Source organism: Lagopus leucura, unplaced genomic scaffold (genome assembly GCF_019238085.1).
Source record: "Lagopus leucura isolate 7727_CA_CO unplaced genomic scaffold, USGS_WTPT01 Super-Scaffold_100012, whole genome shotgun sequence".
Lineage (NCBI taxonomy): Eukaryota > Metazoa > Chordata > Aves > Galliformes > Phasianidae > Lagopus > Lagopus leucura.
This window is the reverse complement of record NW_024962267.1, coordinates 3,946,824-3,969,945: the sequence shown is the minus strand read 5'-3', so window position 1 is coordinate 3,969,945 and position 23,122 is coordinate 3,946,824. Positions and strand designations below refer to the sequence as shown.

The window sequence follows — 23,122 nt, the reverse complement described above, 5'->3', positions numbered from 1 at the left end:
TTTGTAAAATATTGCAAAAATGACTTATGTTGCAGAATAATTTCAACAGGAATATCAAGGGAGAATAGTGGCTATTCTCCAAATTAGGAAATTAAGTAGTAATAATATTTTTAAACCCTCAAGGATTTTTAGCTCTCTGCTTGTCTTTAATAATAGTCCATTATATAGTACTTACATACATTATTTTATCCCAAATAATATACCTTCAAGCTATGTTGCTGTTTTCCTGGATATGTAATGGTCTGAGTAATTTTTTGCAGGAAAAAAAATTATCATCCTTCCTCATCTCTATCTCCCATTGCCCTCGTACAATCTATTCTTTTCTCAACCTGTTTGCACTGAATGGTAGTGTAGGAACAGTCTTTTCTTACTTAGCATTTTTGTGTATGTGTTTAAAAGTACATCTGCTTGCTGGTTCGTTGGTTGAGTCTTGTTTGTTTGTTTGCATCTGCTGTTGCTTTTTAACCAATGTAAACTGTCAGAGTAGTATTTTGTTTCTCCTTATAAATCAAAATATTTTCTGTTTTTCTTTTTCCCTAGATGTAGTCAGTGCTCTTCAGTATTTTCTGAGAGTTGCTGTGTGCCCACAGGGATGCCTGCATCATTCCCAGTGATGATGCATGAGAAGAAAAAACAGTTGAGAGTTTTAGGTCTGCTGAGTTTGAGAAATTTGGAAATACATTTGTCTTTCAACTGGGCACTTTCTTTAAAGTGAGTCATTGAAGGACTAATCACGAAGCCCCAAAAGAGCATGTTTTGTCACTTTGTAAAATAGAATAGCACTACGTATTCACTTAATGAGTGAATTTGGTTGATAGCAAAGATTCTTCTGTTCCTTGCTTCCATCCTTCCTTCCTCTTCTCTTCATTTGGCCTATTCTTGGGTTGTACCTGCATCTCAGAAATACTGAACATGTATGTAGAAAAAAAGACTACTGATAATCCATCCTTCATCACTACCATCGTCATAAAGACTTTCTCACTTTGTGTTCATGATCACTTTTACTACTCGCACCTGTTTTATACAGCTGAGCTGTTTGATGGTGATAAAATATGTCAGCATATGCTGAGCACGGTTACTGAGTGTGTCGTTTCTTTAAAGCTGTTTTTTTTTTTTGTTTTGTTGTTGGTTTTTTTTCACCCTGGAAAGCAGTTAAAACTTCTACAAAAAAGGTATTTTCAATGTAGTGTAGTGTCATAAGATCCTTAAAGGTAAAGGTTGGACTGCTTGGATTAATAATCAAGCTTTCCTGATTGTGACTCTGGACAACGAAGTAATTCCTGATTCTTTCAGATATTTTTTGCTGACATTGCTTCAGGATATGATCATCTTGTCTGATAAAGAGAAAAGTTGGTTGCCTATTTCGTTAACAAAATCAATTAGAGAAATAATCAAGGAATGACTCACTTCTGAAAATGAAAATTAGTCTTCTAAGCAACATAAACGCTCTTGTACCTTCTAGTAGCCAGATTGCCCATTGATCTCATGATCTGTGGATCACTGTATCTCTTAGATACGTGCACACCTCCAAGGAACTTCTAGATATTTAACTCTGGATGCAACAATGAACTTCCCCATTTTCCCCCGTCTTTGCATTTTCTTGGTGTTTCAGAATTTATCAGCTAAACTTGTGTAATTATCACTCAGAGGATCATATTCTTATAAAAAGAGCTGCATCTCTGGATTTTTACTGGTGTTGGATCATCTTAGTCATCTGACTATAATTTCCATCTGTGCATCTTTTCATGTTCTTACTGATTTTTAGAAAGCCAAGAAAAATTATGTGACTAGCCTCCCAGCTGAATCATTGTATTTTATGCTGAATATAAATGCTGTCACAGGAAATGCAAGATACTAACTCAGGTCTTTTTGAATGATTGAAGGAAGAAGAGGATTTGTAAACAGTTTGCAATGTAATCATGGAATCTTTATCCAGATACTTTTATTATTTAATGATGATAATTTTTTATTAAAAATTCGTGATGATTTTTGTGGTTTTGTTTTGTGTTTCTTTTCTACTTGGTTTTGTGACTAAGGAGATTGTCTTAATGTAAATTATGTTTTGCAGAAATTGTCAAGGTGTGGTAGTTTTTATGCCTCATTGTTACTATTTAATGTTCCATATGTGTTAATAATTATGCATCTTGTTATGAAAAATGGTTCATACGTATTTTCAGAGAAGAAGTAAAATGGATTGTATTAATTTAAGTGTAAACTGGACTTGGTTTAGTTGTTCAGCCACATCAAAAACAAAAAAGCCATAATGAAATCATGAAAATTTGAAGAGGTTTTAATATTTTTAAATAGGATTAAATGTTACATTTTCCCCTTATGGTGATGACCCATACCCTGATAGAACATTGCAGGACTGGTAGCGAAAATGTAACAGTGTATATATTTGGCACTGGCAGCAAAAAGATTTAAAAAATCATTTTGTTTAATCTTAGACAAATAGAGAGAAATTTTATTTTTTCCTCTTGTTTTTCTGTCAGCTTAAAATGAATAAACAATGCCCTTTTAAAAGCATGACTCATTCAAAAGTACACCTTAAATGAGGAATTGTTCATTTAATTGAAGTAATTCCTTTGCCAGGCTTTGTATTGATGTGTACAAATTAATCTGTTTTCATTCACGGTACAAGACTTGTGATCATATAGTAGGATTTTCCTCAAGATAAAAATCTTCCTTTTGTTACCAGTTTGCACAGAGTGTTTTCTAATAATGTCTGTACTTAAACTGCGCCTGTTCTTTTGTAACTGCATTTTGTATTTCCAGTGTGCTAAATTTGTATGCGTGGCATATACAGCAGAAGCACTCAAAAAAAAAAAAAAAAAAAAAAAAAAAAAAAATTACTAAGAGTCATTTTTAAAGTCACATGCAGAGGAGGTGAAGGAAAAAAAGAACAAAGGCACATCAGAATACATCTAGGAGGAGGAATATTTCGTTTTATTTATCTCCTAGAAAACCTACATTAACAAGGGTATGCCAAAAAAAAACCCCACAAATCCAACAAGACAATTCTGGTACTAGCTACACACACTTGTTATCTTTCATTATTGATACTGTATGAAGAGATTCCATCTAAAGTAAAATACAGTAATAGAAGGCAGCTGTACATGTAATAGAAAAACCACAAGCATATTGTAATTCACATGACGAGAGCTGAAACTGAAACTAGATCATCTTGAAGGTCTCTTCCATACCAAGGTCATTCTATGGGTCATTCTATGAAATTTAACATCTAAAAACTTTGATTTCTAAGGGGGCATGGAGTGGGTCTCAGAATATGAAGCAGAAATTTTGGAAGGCTTTCTCTGGTGCATAACATTGGCACTTGTTGAATCTTTCATTTCTTGTGTAAAAGCACAAAACCACAATCACAATTCTAGAATTGAATATTTGAAGACTGTTTCCTGGTGAACGGGGTGAAAAATGCAAAGTCCAATGACAACATGTACCCTTTTGAACGAGTGGTTTAATTATCGCTCATTCTTTGCTTGTCTTTTTCAAAGATGCAGTGTCGGACTTGGTTTACTGTTTTGCTGTGTTTGTTTTTTTTCAGTGTCAGGACTTCAAAATTACACCCAAAAATTTACTTTTCTAGTTTTGTTGCAGTAGCCTACTTTGGGACTACTTGTGCTTTCAGCACGCTCAGGGGATATTGCTGCTTTCTAAAAAGCATTTAAATTGATATTACAGTAAAAGATAATTACTGAAGTTGATATTGGTTCTTGATTATTTGACCAGTTTCTCTTCTAAGTGACATAAACAACTAAATTATGGCAAAACTGTAATTTGAGTTAATTGTATTTTCAGATGTCTGAACAAAATGAATTTCATTACAAGGCTTTCTGCTTTGTGTCTGAGAAAAAAAAGCAATATGCAGCAAAGGCACCAGAGAAGTCGGCGGCCAGCTGTTCCACTTGGATCACGGATTTTAACTGACCCTTCGAAAGTTTTTGAGCATAACATGTGGTAAGATGTCTATGTAAGGATGATTTTCATATTTGTCTGTATATTATTTACTATAGTGAATAATGTATATTAATACATATGTTTTATATGCTGTTGTATGTATGTATATGTTTATACATATATAAACAAAACAGTAAACTAATTGATTTTGAAAGGTATTGCTAAAGAGGACTTCATATTGTCACAAACAGCCTTGACACTGAGTTTGCAGTGGCTCCTGTAGAAAGCTGAGTATGTAGTCATTTGATGAAAGTCAAAATAATTCTGAAATGAATTAGGAAACAGAAAGTGTAGAAGATAAGTAGTATATGTTTTAATGGCAGAAATTTACAAAAATGTTGCATAATGGATTAACATTGTATTCTACAACTGACACCATATCAAAAGGAACCTGTGTTTGTCTACAAGTGTATTGAAGATCTTACAGGTACTTCAGCAGAGATTGCATACAGTACATAACTGTTAAAAAACAGGAAAAAAAAACAACCAAAAAACCAGAAAAACGCAAATCATGATATAAATAATCAATATAATAGCAGAGAAAACATTAACATGTAAGTGTTAATAAGAGTAATAATTGCCCTGATAAGCAGCCGTGCATCTCCATTTTTAAAAGGTATTTTTATGATCAATGGGGGTGGCAGCAAACAGTGAGAATCCTGGTGAACACTGCTGGGAAACTGTCTTAGGGAATAAGACTGATAAGACTAGGAGTTTCCTCTGTGGAATGGAGATGAACAAGTTGAAATTATACAAAACTGTAAGTGGTAAAGAATTGTTAGAAGAATCTATCTAGAAAGTAGGAAAATGTCTTCCTATGATATCAGGAAAACCAGAAATTTTTAATCCTATAGTTCATGATTTAAGAACAAGGAATATTTGGTGAAAGGAGAAACGGGGCGTTTAAAGGTTACACAAGAAATCATTTTCTGCGTGGTTTTTAAATATATTTTGGATTCTGCCACATGATTTTTAAGAGCAAATATTTAGCAATATCTGAAAACAGACAATATGGCTAATGATAATGAAAAGCTAACGGATAACATAATACAGCGATAACAGACTACAAATTTTAGGGCTTAGATTTAAGGCATAAAAGAACTAAAAATTAAGTTACATGTATATCACTAATTATAGAACAGGAAGATACTTAATTGGTTTTAGAGACAGTGAACTCTTTTCAGGATAGATGTTAATCCTATTCTTAATTAAAAATGCATATTCCTCAGCCCAAGTGCAGTTGGAATTTTTATCTTAATCACTTCATTTGACTTTTACCTGTCTAATAATTGTTGTCAATCAGACACTGAAGCTTTTTTTTTTTTGTCATTTGCCTGTATTTTACAAGCAAATGTACAAAGGTATTTGAGACATTGCAGCTAATTTGTGATTGTTTTCCCCAGAAGATGATTGTGGAAACTCATATTTAAAGGCTGATTTTTTCATCTACCTTTTTTTGCAGGGACCACATGCAGTGGTCACAGGAAGAGGAGGAGCATGCCAAGGAAAAAGCAGCAGAGAACTCGCTTGTGAAAGTCCAATTGGAAGAACAAGGTAACAAATCCATAATTGCCTAAAAATCCAATTTTAGTACCAATTGTTAAAGCATTTAAGGATGCTTTGAAATCCAAGAGTACTCCTTTTATTTTTGTGTTCTCTGGTAAAGGATTGTCCTTAGGTGTGTTTTTCTACTAATTCACTTACTTAGTTGAGTGATTTTGCTTTTTGGAGGAGCAACAGTATATATGTAAAACAATAAAATTAGTTTGGTGTGGTTGCAAAGATAGACTCCTTTTGCAAAAGTTCTTCAGAATAAAATTCCTACTAAACAGACAGTTAACTTGACGAAGTAGGAGTGACTTTGCAGCCAGCTGAGGTGCTGGGAGTAAAAATTCCCATGTACAATATTCAAATCCTTTTAAATGATTTGTGAAGTGTTTAGAGAGTTAATGTTTGTACATGGCACTATGTTTCTATTAAGTGCCATGGAATTTACATTGATCGCAGCTGGCCCCAGCTTGCTGCATTGGCCAAACTGAGCAGAAGTAGTACTTCACTTTGTGTATTAGGTGGTCTAAAGCATCATATGGAGCCTGGCCTACAAATGCTTAAAGAATCTCATGCCTGTCTTTAGAGACAAAACTTAACATATTCTGCGTTTCTGAAGAACAATTGCTCTAGGGTCAAACTGGCAAACTAAACCTTAGACTGAATTCTCTAATAGTTATGTATGCTAAAGGTGGAGTATTAATTTGGTAGTAACCTAGAAGATTGAATTCTTAATTTGCTCCTTTATTATAAAGACATTCTGAAAACAATTACTTGGATGGGCAAAAGTTTACCTAGCATGTCTTGAACGTGTAGAATTAGTGTCACTATGACCCTGTTCTCAGTTTTATTGATACAACCAGTGCAAATGTTTGACTGTATGTGAATTACCTGCGAGTGCATTTTAGTGTGTGTGCCCTCCACCACTTTGAATACTGCACGATTGCCATCTGCCCTTTTCTGTTCTTGTGTCTCTCATTTTTTATCTTGATCCAGGAGTACAATGTTTGCTTTTCAAAACTGATATCTGGTATTTTCATTATTTTTGTATAAAGAGTTGAAAAAGAGATGATTAAAAAGTAAACTATGTAACCATGTAACTCATGGAATCTTTCATTCTTAACCTACAGTCATTTAGAACTTAGTTTGGGCTGGTGAGAAATGAAATAATCAGGCATTTGTCAAGAAATAAAAGAATCCAAGAACATTTTCCATGAATGCCTCTCTGTTTAGAATTTGAATAGGTGAGCGCTTCTGATACAGTTCCTTCAGAAAGTTTCAGCTTCATTCTGTAAATGGAAGTACCTTTTTGCCTGTTTGTGTTAACAATGAACTAGATGGAAGCTAATGAGCAGATTATTTTGGAGCCTTGGAAACTGCAGTAAGGGGAAAAAAAATATAGACTTCAACTATCTTGAAATCACTAAAATAGAATAGTTTTGGTGAGCCTTAGTAAAACAAGAGATGTTAAAATGAATGAACCCATGATCCTACTTTCAGGAATGTGATTGATGTATTAGCGTGTTCTATTTCTTCTTAGATCTGATTGTCAGTGTACGAAAAATATGTCAGAATAGATTCTGTTTTGGAGAAATATCAAATGGGTTAAGAAAGAGACTTTGGATGTTGCTGCCTCAAAAGGTTATAACTTAATTCGTTTATAGATTTTACGTGCCTTGGAAAATAGCAGTCAGGCTTCTTAAATATTCAAAAGGAGATAATGTGGAGGGAGCAACAACAAAAATAAGCCAGTGTGGTGACTGCCCTCTCTGCTTAATCTCTGAGATTAACAAAGCAAAGTAAATATTTCTCATCAAATTCATCAAGCCTATGATTTTAAATATTATCTTCTGTTGAATTCAGGAAAAAAAAATAATTACTGGAGTTGAAATAATGGCAGATTCTGCAACATCTTTAAATGTTTCTTGAACATATCCAGGGATGGTGACTCCATCACCTCTCTGGGCACCCCATTCCAGTGCCTGACCCCTCTCTTGGAGAAAAAGTATTTCTTAATGTCCAACCTGAATCTCCCCTGGTGCAAGTTGAAGCCATTCCCTCTAGTTGTATCACTAGTTATGTGGGAGGAGAGGCCAACCCCCCTGTATGGGAACTGCTGAGTCACAGCCTGAACCTCTGATTGATCACCTGAGGCGAGCCATGAGTCAGCCAGAGGAGCACAGGTGAAGGCAATTCACCTGTGCTCCTAGACCTATTTAAAAGCTGGCTACCAGTGGGGAAGGATCTCTTCTGGAGATCCCCTCTTCTGGTGTTTTTTGTAGGTGAGCCTAGCGTACAGGTAAGCCTTCCATTTATTCTCTCTTATTATCTTAGTCTGCTTTGCCTAACTCTCTTGTTCTTTTTGTGATTATAACATCTTAATATCCATTGATTATACACCCCCCCTCGCCACAACCTCCCTTCAGGTAATTGTAGAGGGCAATTAGATCACTCCTGAGCCTTCTCTGCTCTATACTAAACAATCCCAATTCCCTCAGCTGCTCCTCATAGGGCCTGTGGTCCAGACCCCACACCAGCTTCGTTACCCTTCTCTGAACATGCTCCAGGGTCTCCACATCTTTTTTGTAGAGAGGGGCCCAAAACTGAACAGTGCAGCCTCACTAAGGCTGAATGCAGAGGGATAATCACTTTTCTGCTCCTGCTGGCAACACAATTTCCGATACAAGCCAGGATGCCATCAGCCCTCTTGGCCACCTGGGCACACTGCTGGCTCATGTTCATCCCAGTGTTGACCAACACCCCCAGGTCTTTTTCCTCTACACAGTCTTCTAGCTACTCTGCCGCAACCCTGTGATGTTGTGTAGAGTTGTTGTGGCCAAAGCACAGGACCCGGCACTTGCTGAACCTCATTCCTTTGGCCTCAGCACACCAATCCAGCCTGTCCAAATCACTCTGTAGGGCCTTGCTACCCCCTGACAGGGTGCACTCAGTGCTCTCATCCAGGTTATCAGTAGAGATATTGAACAGGCCCCAGTACCGACCCTTGGGGAACACCAGTCATGACCAATTGCCAGCTGGATTTAACCACCACTCTCTGGGCCCAGCCATACAGCCAGTTCTTTACCCAGAAAGGAGTGTATCTGTCCAAGCCACGGGCTGCCAGCTTCTTCAGGAGAATACTGTGGGAGACAGTATTGAAGGCTTTGCTGAAGTCTAGGCAGACTACACCAACAGCCCTTCCTTCATCCATCGGGCAGGTCACTTAATCAGAGAAGATCAGGTTGGTTAAGCAAGACCTGCCTTTCATGAACCCATGCTCTCTAGGCTTGATCCCCCAGTAGTCCCTGGAGGTATTCAAGAAATGTTTAAATCATTTACTGAGGGAAGTTATTAAGTGGGAAATACTGGTGATAGGTAGATGGTTGGACTTAGGTTGATCCTAGAGGTCTTTTCCAACTTTGGTGATTTTGTGATTCTATGTCAGAAAAATTTATTAGTAATAATACTATGTGTGGCTATTACTCAGTGGTGCAGGAGTGACCAGTGAAAGAATGGGAAGAGTTCTTGTACTTGAATCCATGTGGTATCAAACTAATACAGTTTGAAAGGCAAACTTTAGAAAGTACTTTCCTTCCATTTTGAAATCTGGAACATTTCATGGGCATTTGAGTCCAAGGGTTCTGAAGAAACTTGCAGAAAGATAATAAATATTAAAGAGTGGTAATGAGTTAAGAATCTTTGTAGTAGATTATTTGTTTTTATATCGGAGCTGAGCAATCTTCATGAATGTGTAACGTACATTATTGAAATCTGGTATATATGACCTCAATCATCTCGGCACTTGAGATTATAAAACACATCTGTACAGTTGCTGTACTCTTTAATAATACATTTAGGTGTATTAAATGTTAAATTCTAAAAATTATTCCTATTTCTAGGACAAGGCATTCTGCCACCTCCTTGCCACTTCCCACTGCCTGTCTGTGCCTCTAGTGATAATTCTCAGCCTTGTTTATTTCTGAAAAGCTGTAGTGATCCAGGAAGTGGTATGTTAAGATTTAAATGAGAGTGGAAGAAATGCATCATCTATTTACTGTATGCATTTATATTAAAAGAATCAAGTGGTTGCTGTCAGTGAATGAGGAAGAAGTCAAAAAGGTAACATAATTCGACACACGCTTCATAAGAGGTGTCAAGGGTAACAAGAAACAATTCAGTAAATGCTTTGGGAATAAGGGGAGAAACAGGATAAAGATTTGGTTTGGCATTTAGCAGGAAGGAAAAATCATCAACCAAAGAGGCATTGAAAGAGCTCCAATTGTTATCTTTTTATCAGCCTTCCTGTAGGGCTAGCTGCAGTTCAGTTGCTAGTACAATTAGTGCTAGCCAGAAGATCATGTTCTACCTCTGAGAAAGAACAGGTTACAAAGTATATCCATAGCCCACACGGCAGACTAGAAAAGCAGAAAATAGAGTTGATTGGGGTTTTGTTTGTTTATTTACTTGTTTTATTAAGTGGAGGTAGAAAGAAAGACATGTCAGGAATTACTGTCTCAGTTTCTGGAAATAAAACTGGACGAGATAATCTAGAGGTAGCATGCACTAGATTTGAAAGAACCAAGGAGATAACTGGCCAACAATATTTTTTAAGACTAAAACATTTAAAATCAAGCTAATTTCATTCTTGGAGAAGGTTATGAGTCCTGGAGATAAGGAAAAACAGCAGATGTCATATAATTTATCCTTAGTCAGGCTTTGGACTACTCTGTGCTTGACATTTTCACAAACAAGTTAGGCAGGTGAAAGCTGATGAAACTTCTTTTGGGTGAATGAATGCTTAGAGTTCTTTTCAGATTGGAAGGCTGTGCTGGGCGCATTGTCATTTTGTTCTTTGTCTAGTACTGCTCAGTGATTTCATTAGTGACTTCAAGAATGGGGGACTTGAAGATGGTATTTAATGAAGAGGTCTTTCAAGTATGGTAAAGAATGGGATTAGGATTTAGAAATATCTTGACAAATTATAATTAAAAAAAGGATCTGGAAGATACAGTCACATTTTATAAAAATAAGTACAGAATACTTTGCTTAGGAGCAATCAGGGAGAGGGGGCAGATAAGTTCTGGAACAATTGGCAAGGTAGTCATTTTGCAGATCTGAGGGTTGTGGTGAGTCACCTGCTGAATCAGCAGTGTCGTGCTGTTGCAAAATGGCAAGCTGGGATTTATAAACAGGGTTACAGCTTGTAAGACTCATAAAATATTCCTTTTGCTTTGTGTTGTTAATGTCTTTAGCAGAATACAGCATCAAAAAGTAGATTAGTTGGAGAAGAAAAATCAAAATGATCAGAAGTCTAAAAATCTTTACTTCTATAGAGAAAAAAGAAGTTTAAATAATCTAGGGAAGAGATTACTATGTATTACTTTTTTTTTAAAAAAAAAAAAAAAGAAATCACATGAATGAAAGAGATGTTGATGGAGTAGTGAGTAATCTTTTCTCTGTCTGCTTGAAGAGATTCAGAAAGCCTCTGTGTCCTATACTAAGTGAGGTGAAATCTAATTAAAATGTCATGGAGTATTTTTCAGCACAAATCAAGTTGAGACCCCAAATTCATGTATTTTTATTTAGATATATACAGTATGGGAAAGTACCCTTTTAACAGTAAATTTGAGATCCAGATTTCGTGTTGCTTGATAGTATCTTGCAGCTAAGCTGATGGTCACCAAGTTCTTACTTTGTTTTAATTTCAGATAAGTATGAAAGAGAAGCCAGTAAATACTGGAATGAATTTTACAAGACTCACAAAAATAACTTCTTCAAAGATCGCAATTGGTTGTTCTTGGAATTTCCAGAAATCCTTCCAGAAAAAATGAGAGAACAGTTGAAAATAGAGGAAAGACCTTCAGAACACACAAAAATAAATATTACCAACAGTTTTTCACATGAGAAAGAAACGTTTGAGGAAAGAGAAAAGTATTGGAAGAAAAATACTGGAGATGAATCCACTTCTGAAAAAGGATATGTGTATAATAAAAAACAATCAAAATTGATTGCTGACAGCCCTCAGGGTAAAAACAACGAGGAAGAAGTTAATATGCAGGAATCCTTTCCTGGTGGCGGTGCCACTTACAGAATATTAGAGGTAATGCACTGCAAATGCTCTGTCCGTTGCATTCAGCTCCACCTACTTACTCAGAAGCCTGATAAAGATGCTTATTAACTATCAAGAAAGTAAACAGTTAGAATTGAACTACTACGTTCACTTAAGGCAGAAACTTTCAGAGCAACCCAGGACCTGAGCATTGCTTCCCGTTTAAAATTTCTTCCAAATCAGAATTGGGTGGTCAGATTCCATTTTCACTGGAAGTTGTTTCTTTTTCCTACTGAAAATTCTGTCTCAAAGTGCTTTGTTCTCCATACTTGGCAAATTCTTGCCAAATGGTAATGTTGGATAAAGCTATTGCATTTTCCTACGCAGTTTGGTTGCTGGAGTCTTTCCAAAGTTTGGAAAGAAGTTGAGGAGAAATGTGATCATAGCAGAAGTGATTTGAGAACTCTGGTATGAGCTATTTATACCTTTTCTGCCTTCAAGTCTAATGAGTCCTACCTACTAACTAATTTATGACAAAAAGGAATATGTTTTATTTGCTCATTTAACTTTTTGTGTGTGTGTGTCTTCTGATCTTAGGTTGGTTGTGGTGCTGGCAATAGCGTATTTCCTATTTTGAAAGTTCTATGGTATGTAGTGCTGTATTTTCAAATATTAAAGTTCTGTTTTTCTCCATTTTCTTCAAGTGTTGGTGCTAGGCTAGAGTGGCAGGAAGTGCTGACTGCATTGCTTTACAGCCCTGAAATTCTTAGTGCATGGAGACGACAGACAATGCTGCTAACATCAGTACAAGATACCCCATGCACTGCTCAGCCCCCAGTGTCGAAGGTGTCATGTCTGTTGACAAGTTTTTCTCTTCAGGAGCATTCAGGCTGACTTACTGTAGTTAATCACAGACAAATTAAATACCTTCCTGTACTTTATCTTATATGTTACTTTAAAGCTGTCTGATATTGCTTTAAAGAGCAAAAACCAGACAGTAAATAATAATTTGGTCTTCTGGTGATAAGTTGTTATTTGTTTTTCATTTGGTTGACATACTTAATCAAATTGCTTCAGGTTTTAGTGGCAAGGAAGGCACAAGTCCTGTATTGCAGTACTTAATTCTCTGAAACGTTTAAAGTGCTTAGCTTCTGGTTTTAGAAAGCACTATTATGACAGCATGTCCTCCCTTCCAGGTATGCAGGAAGGTTTTATTGAAAAGACTGGATATATATCATGGATTGAAATAGATTTCTTTTTATTCATACCTCCAGGAGGTCATGTACAGCATAGTTCATTATTCTGTAAATGATTTCTGATTGCTAGCATCACAACAATGAAAAAATCCTGCATTTTGCAGATATGAAAACAGAGAGCAGGAGGAATCAAGTGATACACTGGGGTCATAAATGAAACCTATTAGTGTCAGCAATGCATTTTCATCCCAAAACAAACACTTTGCTTTAGAGAGCATAGTCTGAAAGGGAAGCCCTGTATCATATGAGTATCTGTATTAAAAAAGATGAGACAAACTTTTGTGTTTTTCTTGTGGGAGGCATTAGTCATAGGTTGGCATTTCTGATTGTTAATTAATCCTGAAGACCTCTATTTCATGCAAATCCTTCAGTCAGCCATATTGGTAAGTACATCGAACAACATACACATTTATCTTGTGCATTACCTGATGGAATCATCTTTTGCTTCTTATCAAGTTTGGCTTTAAAGCATAGTTGAATTTTTTTTTAATTTAATAATATAAAAATTGTCTTTTGTATAAATAAAAAAAAGCTGGAGTATGTACCTTAGCTACAAAAATATTCCACTTAAGTTTGTAAAATAACTCTTATGCAGGTTTTTCATGCTCCCATAAAATTTAAGCTGCTTTTTAATACAAAGCAACATGAAATAGACATCCACATTGACCTATGTCTTTGTTTTAAGTTGACTTTTCACAGAGCTACTATTCTGCTTTCTGAAAATATATGAAAGTAATAACATTTTAGCAAGTCAATAAGTCAATTAGGTAATTAACTTGACCTTTGTCAAGGGACTGTCTGGGTCCGAAGCCTGGCTGCTTGTCCTCATCCATGATAAATACTTTAACTTACCAAATGTCATTGTGATTGCAGAGCTCATGAAAGTTCTGTTCTGCAACAGAGAATATATTTGGTCTGTAAGGTTTCTCCTGAAGGGACTTCAAACAGAGATCACTAATTCCCTTTCTAAAGAAAGAGTCTGTTCAGAATCTCAAATAACTTTTAGGAGAGGTGAACTGGTTGTGAGTTGATGATGAAATCATCCTTCAATGGGTTTGGTGGGGAGGCTTTGCTGAGTTACTTCTAAATGAGTTTTTTGGAAGTGAAAGAAAAATCTCCCTCAAGTTACTAGTTGAATGTTGTCTATTGAATGGTACAAGGAAATTTGCAGCTGCCTTTGTTGTGTATGGGAAAGGAAGGCAAGACAATTCTACAGGAAATTCTTATTCATCTTTGCTTACAAAACAAATTGAATAATGGAAGGAAACAATCAATACAATTTAATTAAATCTGAACCACAGCAAGGTGGCATATGGGAACCCAAACATCTGCAGAACTGTGGATGACTTTTGCAAACCTATCCCCCTCAACATCATATTACCAATTAGACTGCATACATGAGTTAATGATAAAGATTTAGTCCAATGCTTTTTGGAAGAAAATGTGACCTATGATGTGCCTTTTATGTAATATAACACCAGGATGTTGTCTTCACTCCTGGCAGCCCTCTGTGACCTTCTTTCTTTTCCTTTTCACTTCCTAGCCCTGACAAGGCTGTAATCCTCCTTTTTATACTTACTCTGTTGGTATTCTTATGAATTTATCTGCCCTATTGGCTCATTACAACCTGTACAGCTTTCAGTGTCCATCAAGGTGTGCTTAATTAAACCAATGGAAAGTCCCAAAGGGCCCTCTGTAGTTCCAAGAGCACTGATGTAGACTTTCATCTTTTACCATAATAATTTTTCAACTGATGGTGGTTTGTTTTTCTAGCAGTGCACCTGGAACCTTTCTGTACTGTTGTGATTTTGCTTCAGGAGCAGTGGAGCTCGTAAAGGTAATTCATGTGCTTGCTTTAGAGTACTTTTTAAGCCTGTAATTCAGGAGGATGCCAGGAAGCCGTCTTCATGAAAAAGAATGTGATAGCTTTGACAACTTTTAACTGAAGTTTTCAATATTCCAAAGAACAAAGTCTTACTCTGTACAAGAGGAATGAATACCATCAGTGAGCTTGCTTCTCAGCTTGAGTAAGATACCGGGCAGAATAGGCTTTTATGAGACATGTTTTACAATGCTGAATAATTGAAGAAAAAAGTTTCTTGAGTCATAGTAAATGTATTAACTACTACTGTTCTCTCTGTGCCTCTTTTCATCTTTTTCCCGACAGTCACATTCGTCCTACAATTCAGCCTGGTGTTCTGCCTTTGTTCATGATGTGTGTGATGATGCTTTACCCTATCCTTTTCCAGATGAGATCCTGGATGTCATTCTCCTTGTCTTTGTGCTCTCAACTATTCATCCTGACAGGTAAATGAGGACTAAAGGGCAAAGCAAATAGGTTAAATCTCTCTTATCCCTAGAGGTTTTCAAGAATATCAAAGGAGGATGATGAATCTTTAATTTATTATTCAGCAAGCTACAGTATTTACAAAAAAACAAGGTATTTTAAATGACGTTTTCCAGAGAGAAAAGCTGGTCAGACTAATTCATTAGTGAACCTCCTGTCTCCATCAAATAAAAGGGGCATACTGTAACTAAATACATTCCTATTAACAGTGGCAGTGCTTCAAGAAACAGACCTCTAGTCTTCCAGAAGAAAATTATTTCAGTGATCAAAGACAAGCATTCACGATTTAACACCTTACAATATGTTGATGAAGGTTTAGTTTACTGACTTTCCACGCACAAATGCTTGCATACAGGTCTTTTAAACTGAAATACATTCAGAATTCTGTAACGTGTTTGGATTTGAGGAAGTTAATCTAATTTTCATGCATAGTGTTATGTTGGGAGCTGTTAACCTTGTTATTAATAACTCTCAGTGTCTAATGAACTGAATATTATAACCATTAAAGCTGGTTGATTTTTAAAATGTCTTTTTTTTTTTTTTTTTAATGAGAAAAGTTCAAAAGAGTGCATGCAAGTTAAATGACTTGACTCTTCCTTTAACCAGATTATTTAAGAGGAAATACACGCTCTCTGTGTGATAATACACTTACTACTTTCAGAATGCCATTAAAATGGGCTTGGCAAGCAGGATAGTATTTGCCTAAGTCTCAACACTGTTTCCCTGTCTAAGTTACTAATGATTAGCTTTACAAAAAGTCTTTCCCATATAGGATATTGCTCCTTCCTGTTTGTTCAGAGATGAGCACATGAGTCATGCAAAGCCTGGATCCAGAATTCAGAAACAATTCAAGCAGTAGATTTCAGATCTCTGTAACTGCAGTGATGCTGCCAGCAAAAAATTGGAGAATAGAGGCTCATTCATTCAATCACTTAGTCTGTAAAAGCAATAATAAGATGTTCTCTCAGAATTTCAGTGTTTTCCTGCTTATCATTTGAGTACGAATGTGTTAATTTTTTCTCCCCATGTCTGTGTCCAAAGGCTGACATGGATGTTTTTGCATACCTATGTACACATACTCAAATATATTTCCTATCTGATACAATCCACTTTCCAAAAATTTGTTAGGCATTGCTATCTCAAAGAACTAAAGTGACTGCATGAAGATGAATATAATCTTTTTTGTTTAGTTTCCATTTTTCCTGAAAATGTTGAAAGTAAGAGAAGAAAAGGAAAACCAAGAGAACAATGCTGCAGAACTTAGGTTTTTTGGAGACCTGAAAAATATACATGAGGAACACATTTGTGTTCAGCACAATTGTTACTTAGTGATTTCTCCACAGCTCACGTATTTAGTTTTTGCTGATTGCTGTTTTCGTACCTCGTAGGTAACACACTTCAATTCTGCTACAAATCACCACTAAAAGTTGGTCAAAGAATTTGAAAAAATGTGAATTTGAAAGAATGTGGATTAATGTGATCCAATCCCAGTAGATCGGATCTAGCCCTATCAGATCCGATTTCTGAAAGCGCTTTCACTTTTTACGTATGTGCATTTTTTTGTGTGCACAGAACTTACACTTACATAGATAGACTGTTGTTCTGTGCGCAGTTACCTGTCTAGAGTCATTTTTTCTTAGGTTGTGTTGCCTGTTCTGTCTGTTGCAGTATACATGACTGCCTGTGTTCAGCATTAGCAAAGAGGAGAACTATTAAAGCATTTGACTTCCTTTGAGGAAATTATATGTTCACAAAGTGTATGCTTACTTTATTTATTTAGATATGCTGCTGTTTTCTGCTGAATTACTTCCTAATCATGTCTCTTAAAAATCAAGGCAGGATATCTGCACTGCAGTTGCTAAGGACTGAACTGTGCTAATGGCTGGGTTTTGAAGGGGTAGGCCACCTGAGAGACAGGCATAGTATAAGGATTTTCTATTAGTAGGCAGTAATAGTATGCTGATTTTGCATAGTTAAGGATGACTAGCTCTTCTTTAGCTCTTTTAAGATATGAATAGAAAAGCATCCTGTCTTTCTTATTCATTCATTTACCATTCTCTCTGGCTCCATGTCTTCTTCGTGATCTGTGTCCATGTGGAAACGAAGGGTTGAATTAGGCTCGTGGACTTATCTGCCTTGCAGCCTGCAAAGCGAAAACTGCCTTTTTTGGTCTGTCATAAATGTGGAAAACATGATTTCCACGTTCATGAAATGTTCTGAAAGAGTGAGGCAAACTGAACGCATTATTCATTAGTAAAATATTTTGCAAATACAAAGAAATGCCAATAAAAATGCCCTTGCCTAGTGAAAGAGCACTGTGTGTTACTTGCTCCTGTCATAGATACTGACATATAGATACTGGCTGACGTGGTCTTGGTAAGGAAGAGCTGATCATAGATATGATCAAGACACACAAACTTGTCAGCATTTTGGAGGATGCAGACTTTCTCCTCTGATTTGCAAGAACTCTGGATGGAATCCTACTGAATTCCTCTCCTGAGCTACTACTCATGTTTGTCTTTACATTCTCTATCATTAGGTATTCAGATACTGACTGTGTGCATGATCAATACCTCAATAAAGAAATCAATTTGTATCAGCCTTCCATGTTCCTGTTTTTACTGTGTACTGTAAAAAGGCTTAGTCTAGTTCACCAGTGCCCATAGCTAACTGTTTGTTGTTGTGTGTATATGCCTGACTCATATGGCATATATTTGGAAACTGCGTTTTAATCTATACCTGAGATTCTATTGAAGCAAAGGCCAGGGATTCATTTTTTCTTTTGAGTTTGTATTCTCTAATATTCTCATATAAATATTTTTTTTCTTGGTAGTTGGTGTATTTTTTTTCTCTGATTGTTTTTGTAAAGAGTTCTTCCTATTTGCTAATGTTTGGCCTTTTTGTAGTAAATATATAGGTACTCCTCAGTGTAGCCTCAGAAATCTGTGTATTTTCCAAGTATCTAGGAAAAAAGAAACTAACATTGACATTGGCAGATCTCTCCAATATCTCATCTATTTTCTAAGGATGCAACAGGTTGTAAATAGATTGGTTAAACTACTGAAACCTGGAGGGATGCTGTTATTTCGAGACTATGGAAGATACGATACAGCTCAACTTCGTTTTAAAAAAGGTAATTCCTGAATGCTTTTGTAGCTTACTGTTTATTTTTAGTGTTTTTTTGGGGAAAAAAAACCCATAAACATCACTTTTTTGTTCAAATTTCTTAGGTCATTGCTTGTCAGAAAATTTTTATGTACGAGGAGATGGAACCAGAGTATATTTCTTTACTAAAGGTATGAAATAGCTTATTTGTATAGAAAGTCTTGAGTGTCTCTCAAGATTATTTGGGTTATAAAACCTCATCTTTAAAAATAAATTTAAAGAAGGCTTTTATGAGCCTCTTTTCTAATCCTTTGCTTTTACAAAACCCAAAGCTAAGAGTTGTGAGGAAGTAATTCCTTTTACATGTGTATGCTCGTTGCATCTGAGGTTCTACAAAATTTCTTTCAGACATCACTGAAATTTCTCTTGGAATAAGCATCTTGTGTCTAATGATATTCTCAAGTTCTGTTATTGAAAGAATAAGAAATACATTTAATGATGTGTCAATGTATTTTAAATGTAATTTTAAAAGTTGAGAAACATGCTTGGAAGGATAGCTAGCTAGTAGCAGTGCTCAGATATCTTGTTCTGCCGTGTCTGAGTTCCTGGACTGCTCCTTCTGCAAGAAATGTGTTGTGATGAATACTACTGCTCATTGCCATTCCATTCATTCAGTTTTATTGGCAACCAGCTTAGACTGGTGCAGTATACCCCACCTGCTGACAACTAATTTTATTTTGTTTTTATTTATTACAAAATTTCTTTGTTTGAGAAAACAGAAGAGGTACGGAACATGTTCAATTCGGCTGGATTAACTGAAGTACAAAATTTAGTTGATCGTCGATTACAAGTAAATAGGAAGAAAAAAGTAAAAATGCAGCGAGTTTGGGTACAAGGCAAATTCCAAAAACCATTGCTGCTATCTCTTAATAATCCTGAAGAAACCACCAGTAGGCATCCTTATGGATAACTGTACTGTTAACTTAAGAAAAAGAAACAGATCTGAGTAAGTATGCTTCATATAAATCTTGTGTTAGCCTCTGAAAAAGAGCAATACATTGAATTGAAAAGCTTTTCCTGATATTTTGTAAATGTGTGTATTTGAAAATGTTCTGAAAAATATGTGCATTTCTAACTCCTTTATGCATGCAATGAAAGGAGATGCATTCATCTAGTCATATCTGTGACCAGGCATTTTATTTCCTCTCATATGAATAGCAACTAAGTATAAGCATATGAAATTTCACAGTATGCAAGATGTTCTTAAGTTTTAATGAAGCAGAATTGTTTCTGAGATTTTCAGAATGTCTGCTCTCACTCTCACTACAAGCTGTGCTGTGTTAATTTCTTCTAACCACTGTGTGTCTTTCAACTGTATTTCCTCTTTTGGGGGAAATTCCTTGTTACATAAACAGCGAAGAAAAGATCTTTTTCCAATCTGCATGAAAGTTATTTCATACTAACTGTGTGTGATATGCATAGGTATCAGATTGTCATCCTCTACTGTGACTGACTTATTCCTCTGAAGTTTCCACTTTCCATCTACATGCTTATCAGAAACAGGCCAAACAGCTAAGTGACGTGTTGTATTTCTACTAGTACTATAGGTAGTAAGCTGAAAATCATGTAGAAAAGAATGACCACAATGCCAAAATAGTGCTGACCACACCTCTTTTCATGCAATTCAGGATATAGTTAGCCTCTGTGGCTGCAAGCATGCACTGTTGTGGGCATGATGGTGATCGGTTAGTGGTTGGACTTGATGAACTTGGAGGTCTTTTCCAACCTTAACAATTCTATGATTCTTTTGGCTCACATCTACCAGAATACTCATGTCCTTCTCTACAGGGCTTCTCTCAGTGAGTTCTTCTCCTGGTCTGTACACGTATATGGCCTAAGTGCCTTGGCCTCATTGAACCTCATTAGGTCCAAATGGACTCACCTTTTGAGCTTGTTCAGGTCCCTTTGGATGGCATTCCTTTCTTCTGTTGTATCAACTGCACCACTCAGCTTAGTGTTATCAACAGAGTGAGGATGTGCTCAGTCTCACTGTCACTGGTCAAGATGTTGGAATGCTTTTTATAGATCCTGTGGAGAAAGAGGACTACACTGGTATGTCAAGTGCTTTTAAGGTGAAAACCAAAATGCAGTCGTTGCTTTCAGATGTACACGGTGGTGCTGAGGCAATTGAGCTACTACTAAAATATACTATTTCTGACGTTGAAATAAAATTTTATAGAAGGAGGAGAGGGTTAAGGTTAGGAGAGGATGAGAAACAGGTGAATGGATAAAATAATTGTGTTACTTCAACAAGGATATAGAATTTATATAACCTGTAACATGCATGCAGTTTTGAGTCCTGTTAATACAGTTACATTCTCAAAGTCTCTTGTCTTTTGTCTGAAGGGTAAACGTCACACCTAACAACCTGTTGTTTTGGAAGTTGCTAGATGCTGTACTAAGTAAAGCTGGTTGTCTTCTGGAAAGAAAGAAATTGTCTAAATTTACATGCTAGGTATTTTCATCCCTTTTGAAAAGATGAAGGACCTGCATAATTTCCAAAAACCCAGTTATGTTTCAAGAATGAGGTGCAATAACAGGCTTCAAGGGTAGGATCTGATCCTACGTTTCTTGTGTATTCTAAACTCCCTCTAGAATAAGAAACTTGTTTATGAATTAAGTGATTTAGGAAGCTTGGGTTAGAAAGGTTTTTATTTAGCTTTGGCATCCTGTAATCTGGAATAAGTGCTTTGTGGTGTAGATAATACGAAAGGTTAAAATACAGCTGTTTCTTCAAACTACCAGTTGTAGGCTTCTGCAGCATGTAAATTAAAATCTGCTTATATTTTAAAGAAATTGCTACCCTGTTCAACTTGAATTTTTAATTGTGACTTTTGAGTGTCCATAGCTCTGAGTCTTCTATGATGCATTTTCAGTTGCAGAATTTACCAGGAGGTGATGGTGATGATAAGCTCCTGAGCATTGTACAGTCTTATTCATGTGTATGATTTAGATTTTCCATATGTAGAGGCTAATGAAATGTTTGCTTTGTCTCTTGCACTGATATGTTGATTCTGGCAAGATTTTAATATGCTATGTTGTTATTTTAACAAAAATATTACATCTGTAGAAACCAAACCCTAAATTCTTGTATGGCCTTGAGCAAAATTTAGTGTTTCTCTTCCAAGTCTTGCAGCTCAAGTATTGGCAATCAGTTTTAGAAGAATGGTGTAATGCTGTTTGTTCTAGAAGTAGTAAGATCAGCTACTATTTGTAAGAGTGTGTATAATATCTGCTGCAGAGAGAATTGTAACTAGGCTGAACTATTGTGAGACTGATGCAAGGGGAAATGGACAGTATCATTTCTGATAAGTCCTACCCCCAGCGCAAATGTTTTTCTGCATTTTGGTTTGTGAAATTTTGCTTTTCAAAAAGCTTAACCAGGGACAAATTTTTAAAATATTTTCAAAATATGTGTTATTTTTTTAGCTGCGAGAACCAATACTATAATATCCCCATAATATAACAATAGAATTACTGAAATGAAGAAGAGAACTGCAGACAACTATATAAAAAAACAAGGTTACGGGAGAAAGAAAAATAAGGGCATTGCAAATAGAAAGTGCCCAGTGTAGAATAAGGTTGTAGATTTCACTTTTGAAATCGGAAATTACTCCTTTAATCAGATATATGCCTGGACTCTCTAGTTACATAAATTTATGTAAGTATGTTATAGGAATAGTAAACATTTTTATTGCAAATGATTGTGGATGGGCTTTTGGTGGTTGGTTTGCTTTTTTTTTTTTTTTTTTTTTCTGTTTAGTAATGCTTCTTGTGCTTGTGGTGGTAAAGCACACTTGTGATTATATGTAAATACAGAAAGATGATCCTGAGTTTTGGCTTTACTGACTTTGGCTTCCTTTATTAATAGAGTGTATCTTTTGCCCACCTTCACTGATATGCATTACATTTATGTATGAGATTTATGAGAATTGCACTTATTAGTTGTTCTTTTATATCACGTAGTTTGTAAGCAAGTACAAGACAGTTACATACTGTATTAAAAAAAAAAAAAGGCCAACTTTCTTTCCTATGTTATTTCTGAGGTATCTAGTCAGCAGCAGTTCATGTAATTTTTTTTTTTTCCCCCAGCAAAACCGAGGCAGGTGGTTGTGCAATATCTACAAATCCACCAAATCTGAAGAGGACAAAGAAAATGCAGGGCAGGCAAGGAAACAGCTGGAGCTCTAGACACAGGTTTCTTCTTGTACTGGAAACCGTTTTGTTTCTGTTCTGTGTTTGGGTTGCATCTCTGCTATCTGCAGATTCTACTGTTTTATGATGACAAAAAAAACTGTAACAGGTTATCCTGAAATTCATATTAAAACATATACCAAATACCAATGGAGTCAATTAGCATAAATTTTTCTACTACACTTTGATTTGTGATGTGGTCCTCATTCTCTTCTCTGGTGTGCTCTTTGTTATATTGACATATCCTTCATTTCCTCTTTTTCTTGTTTGTGGTAGGCAGTTGTTTCCACGGGAGAGTTTTATCTCCTGTACAGAACAGAGTGTTTTTTCTTTCTGTATGAATGCAATGAGTAGTGTAGATGCTCAGCTGGTGCAGCAGTACTGGTTGCTTTTTATTAGTTTAAACTAAAATATGCCTTAGTCTATGGCAGCAATAACAGTAGATGTTCTTGCATCAACTATACTTCTGTCTAATGGGTAGCAGAACAGCCTTAAGAATAAACCATGTATATTATTAAAAATACTTAAAATTTCAATTGTCAATAATGTAGGTAACTTTGATTTTCAATACCTAAATTTTTTTACATG

At 35.9% G+C, this 23,122-nt stretch overlaps 1 protein-coding gene across 5 annotated transcripts in view; it reads left to right on the top strand.

Annotated features, from left to right (window-relative positions):
* The window catches only part of METTL8 (methyltransferase 8, methylcytidine), a 30,991-nt gene extending 8,307 nt beyond the window's left edge, over positions 1-22,684 (top strand). For 3 of the 5 annotated variants that reach the window (XM_042874970.1, XM_042874971.1, XM_042874972.1), the window contains 10 exons: positions 3,817-3,975; positions 5,438-5,529; positions 11,232-11,623; positions 12,170-12,219; positions 14,602-14,665; positions 14,996-15,135; positions 18,202-18,308; positions 18,406-18,471; positions 19,060-19,286; positions 22,433-22,684. In XM_042874970.1, the coding sequence (XP_042730904.1) occupies positions 3,817-3,975; positions 5,438-5,529; positions 11,232-11,623; positions 12,170-12,219; positions 14,602-14,665; positions 14,996-15,135; positions 18,202-18,308; positions 18,406-18,471; positions 19,060-19,250 (1,261 nt within the window). In that variant the 3' untranslated portion in view covers positions 19,251-19,286; positions 22,433-22,684. Of the gene's footprint in view, positions 1-540; positions 712-3,816; positions 3,989-5,437; positions 5,530-11,231; positions 11,624-12,169; positions 12,220-14,601; positions 14,666-14,995; positions 15,136-18,201; positions 18,309-18,405; positions 18,472-19,059; positions 19,287-22,432 lie in introns of those variants that run through there. The other 2 variants (XM_042874969.1, XM_042874973.1) reach the window with 2 other exon arrangements.
* Positions 22,685-23,122: the final 438 nt, after the last annotated feature.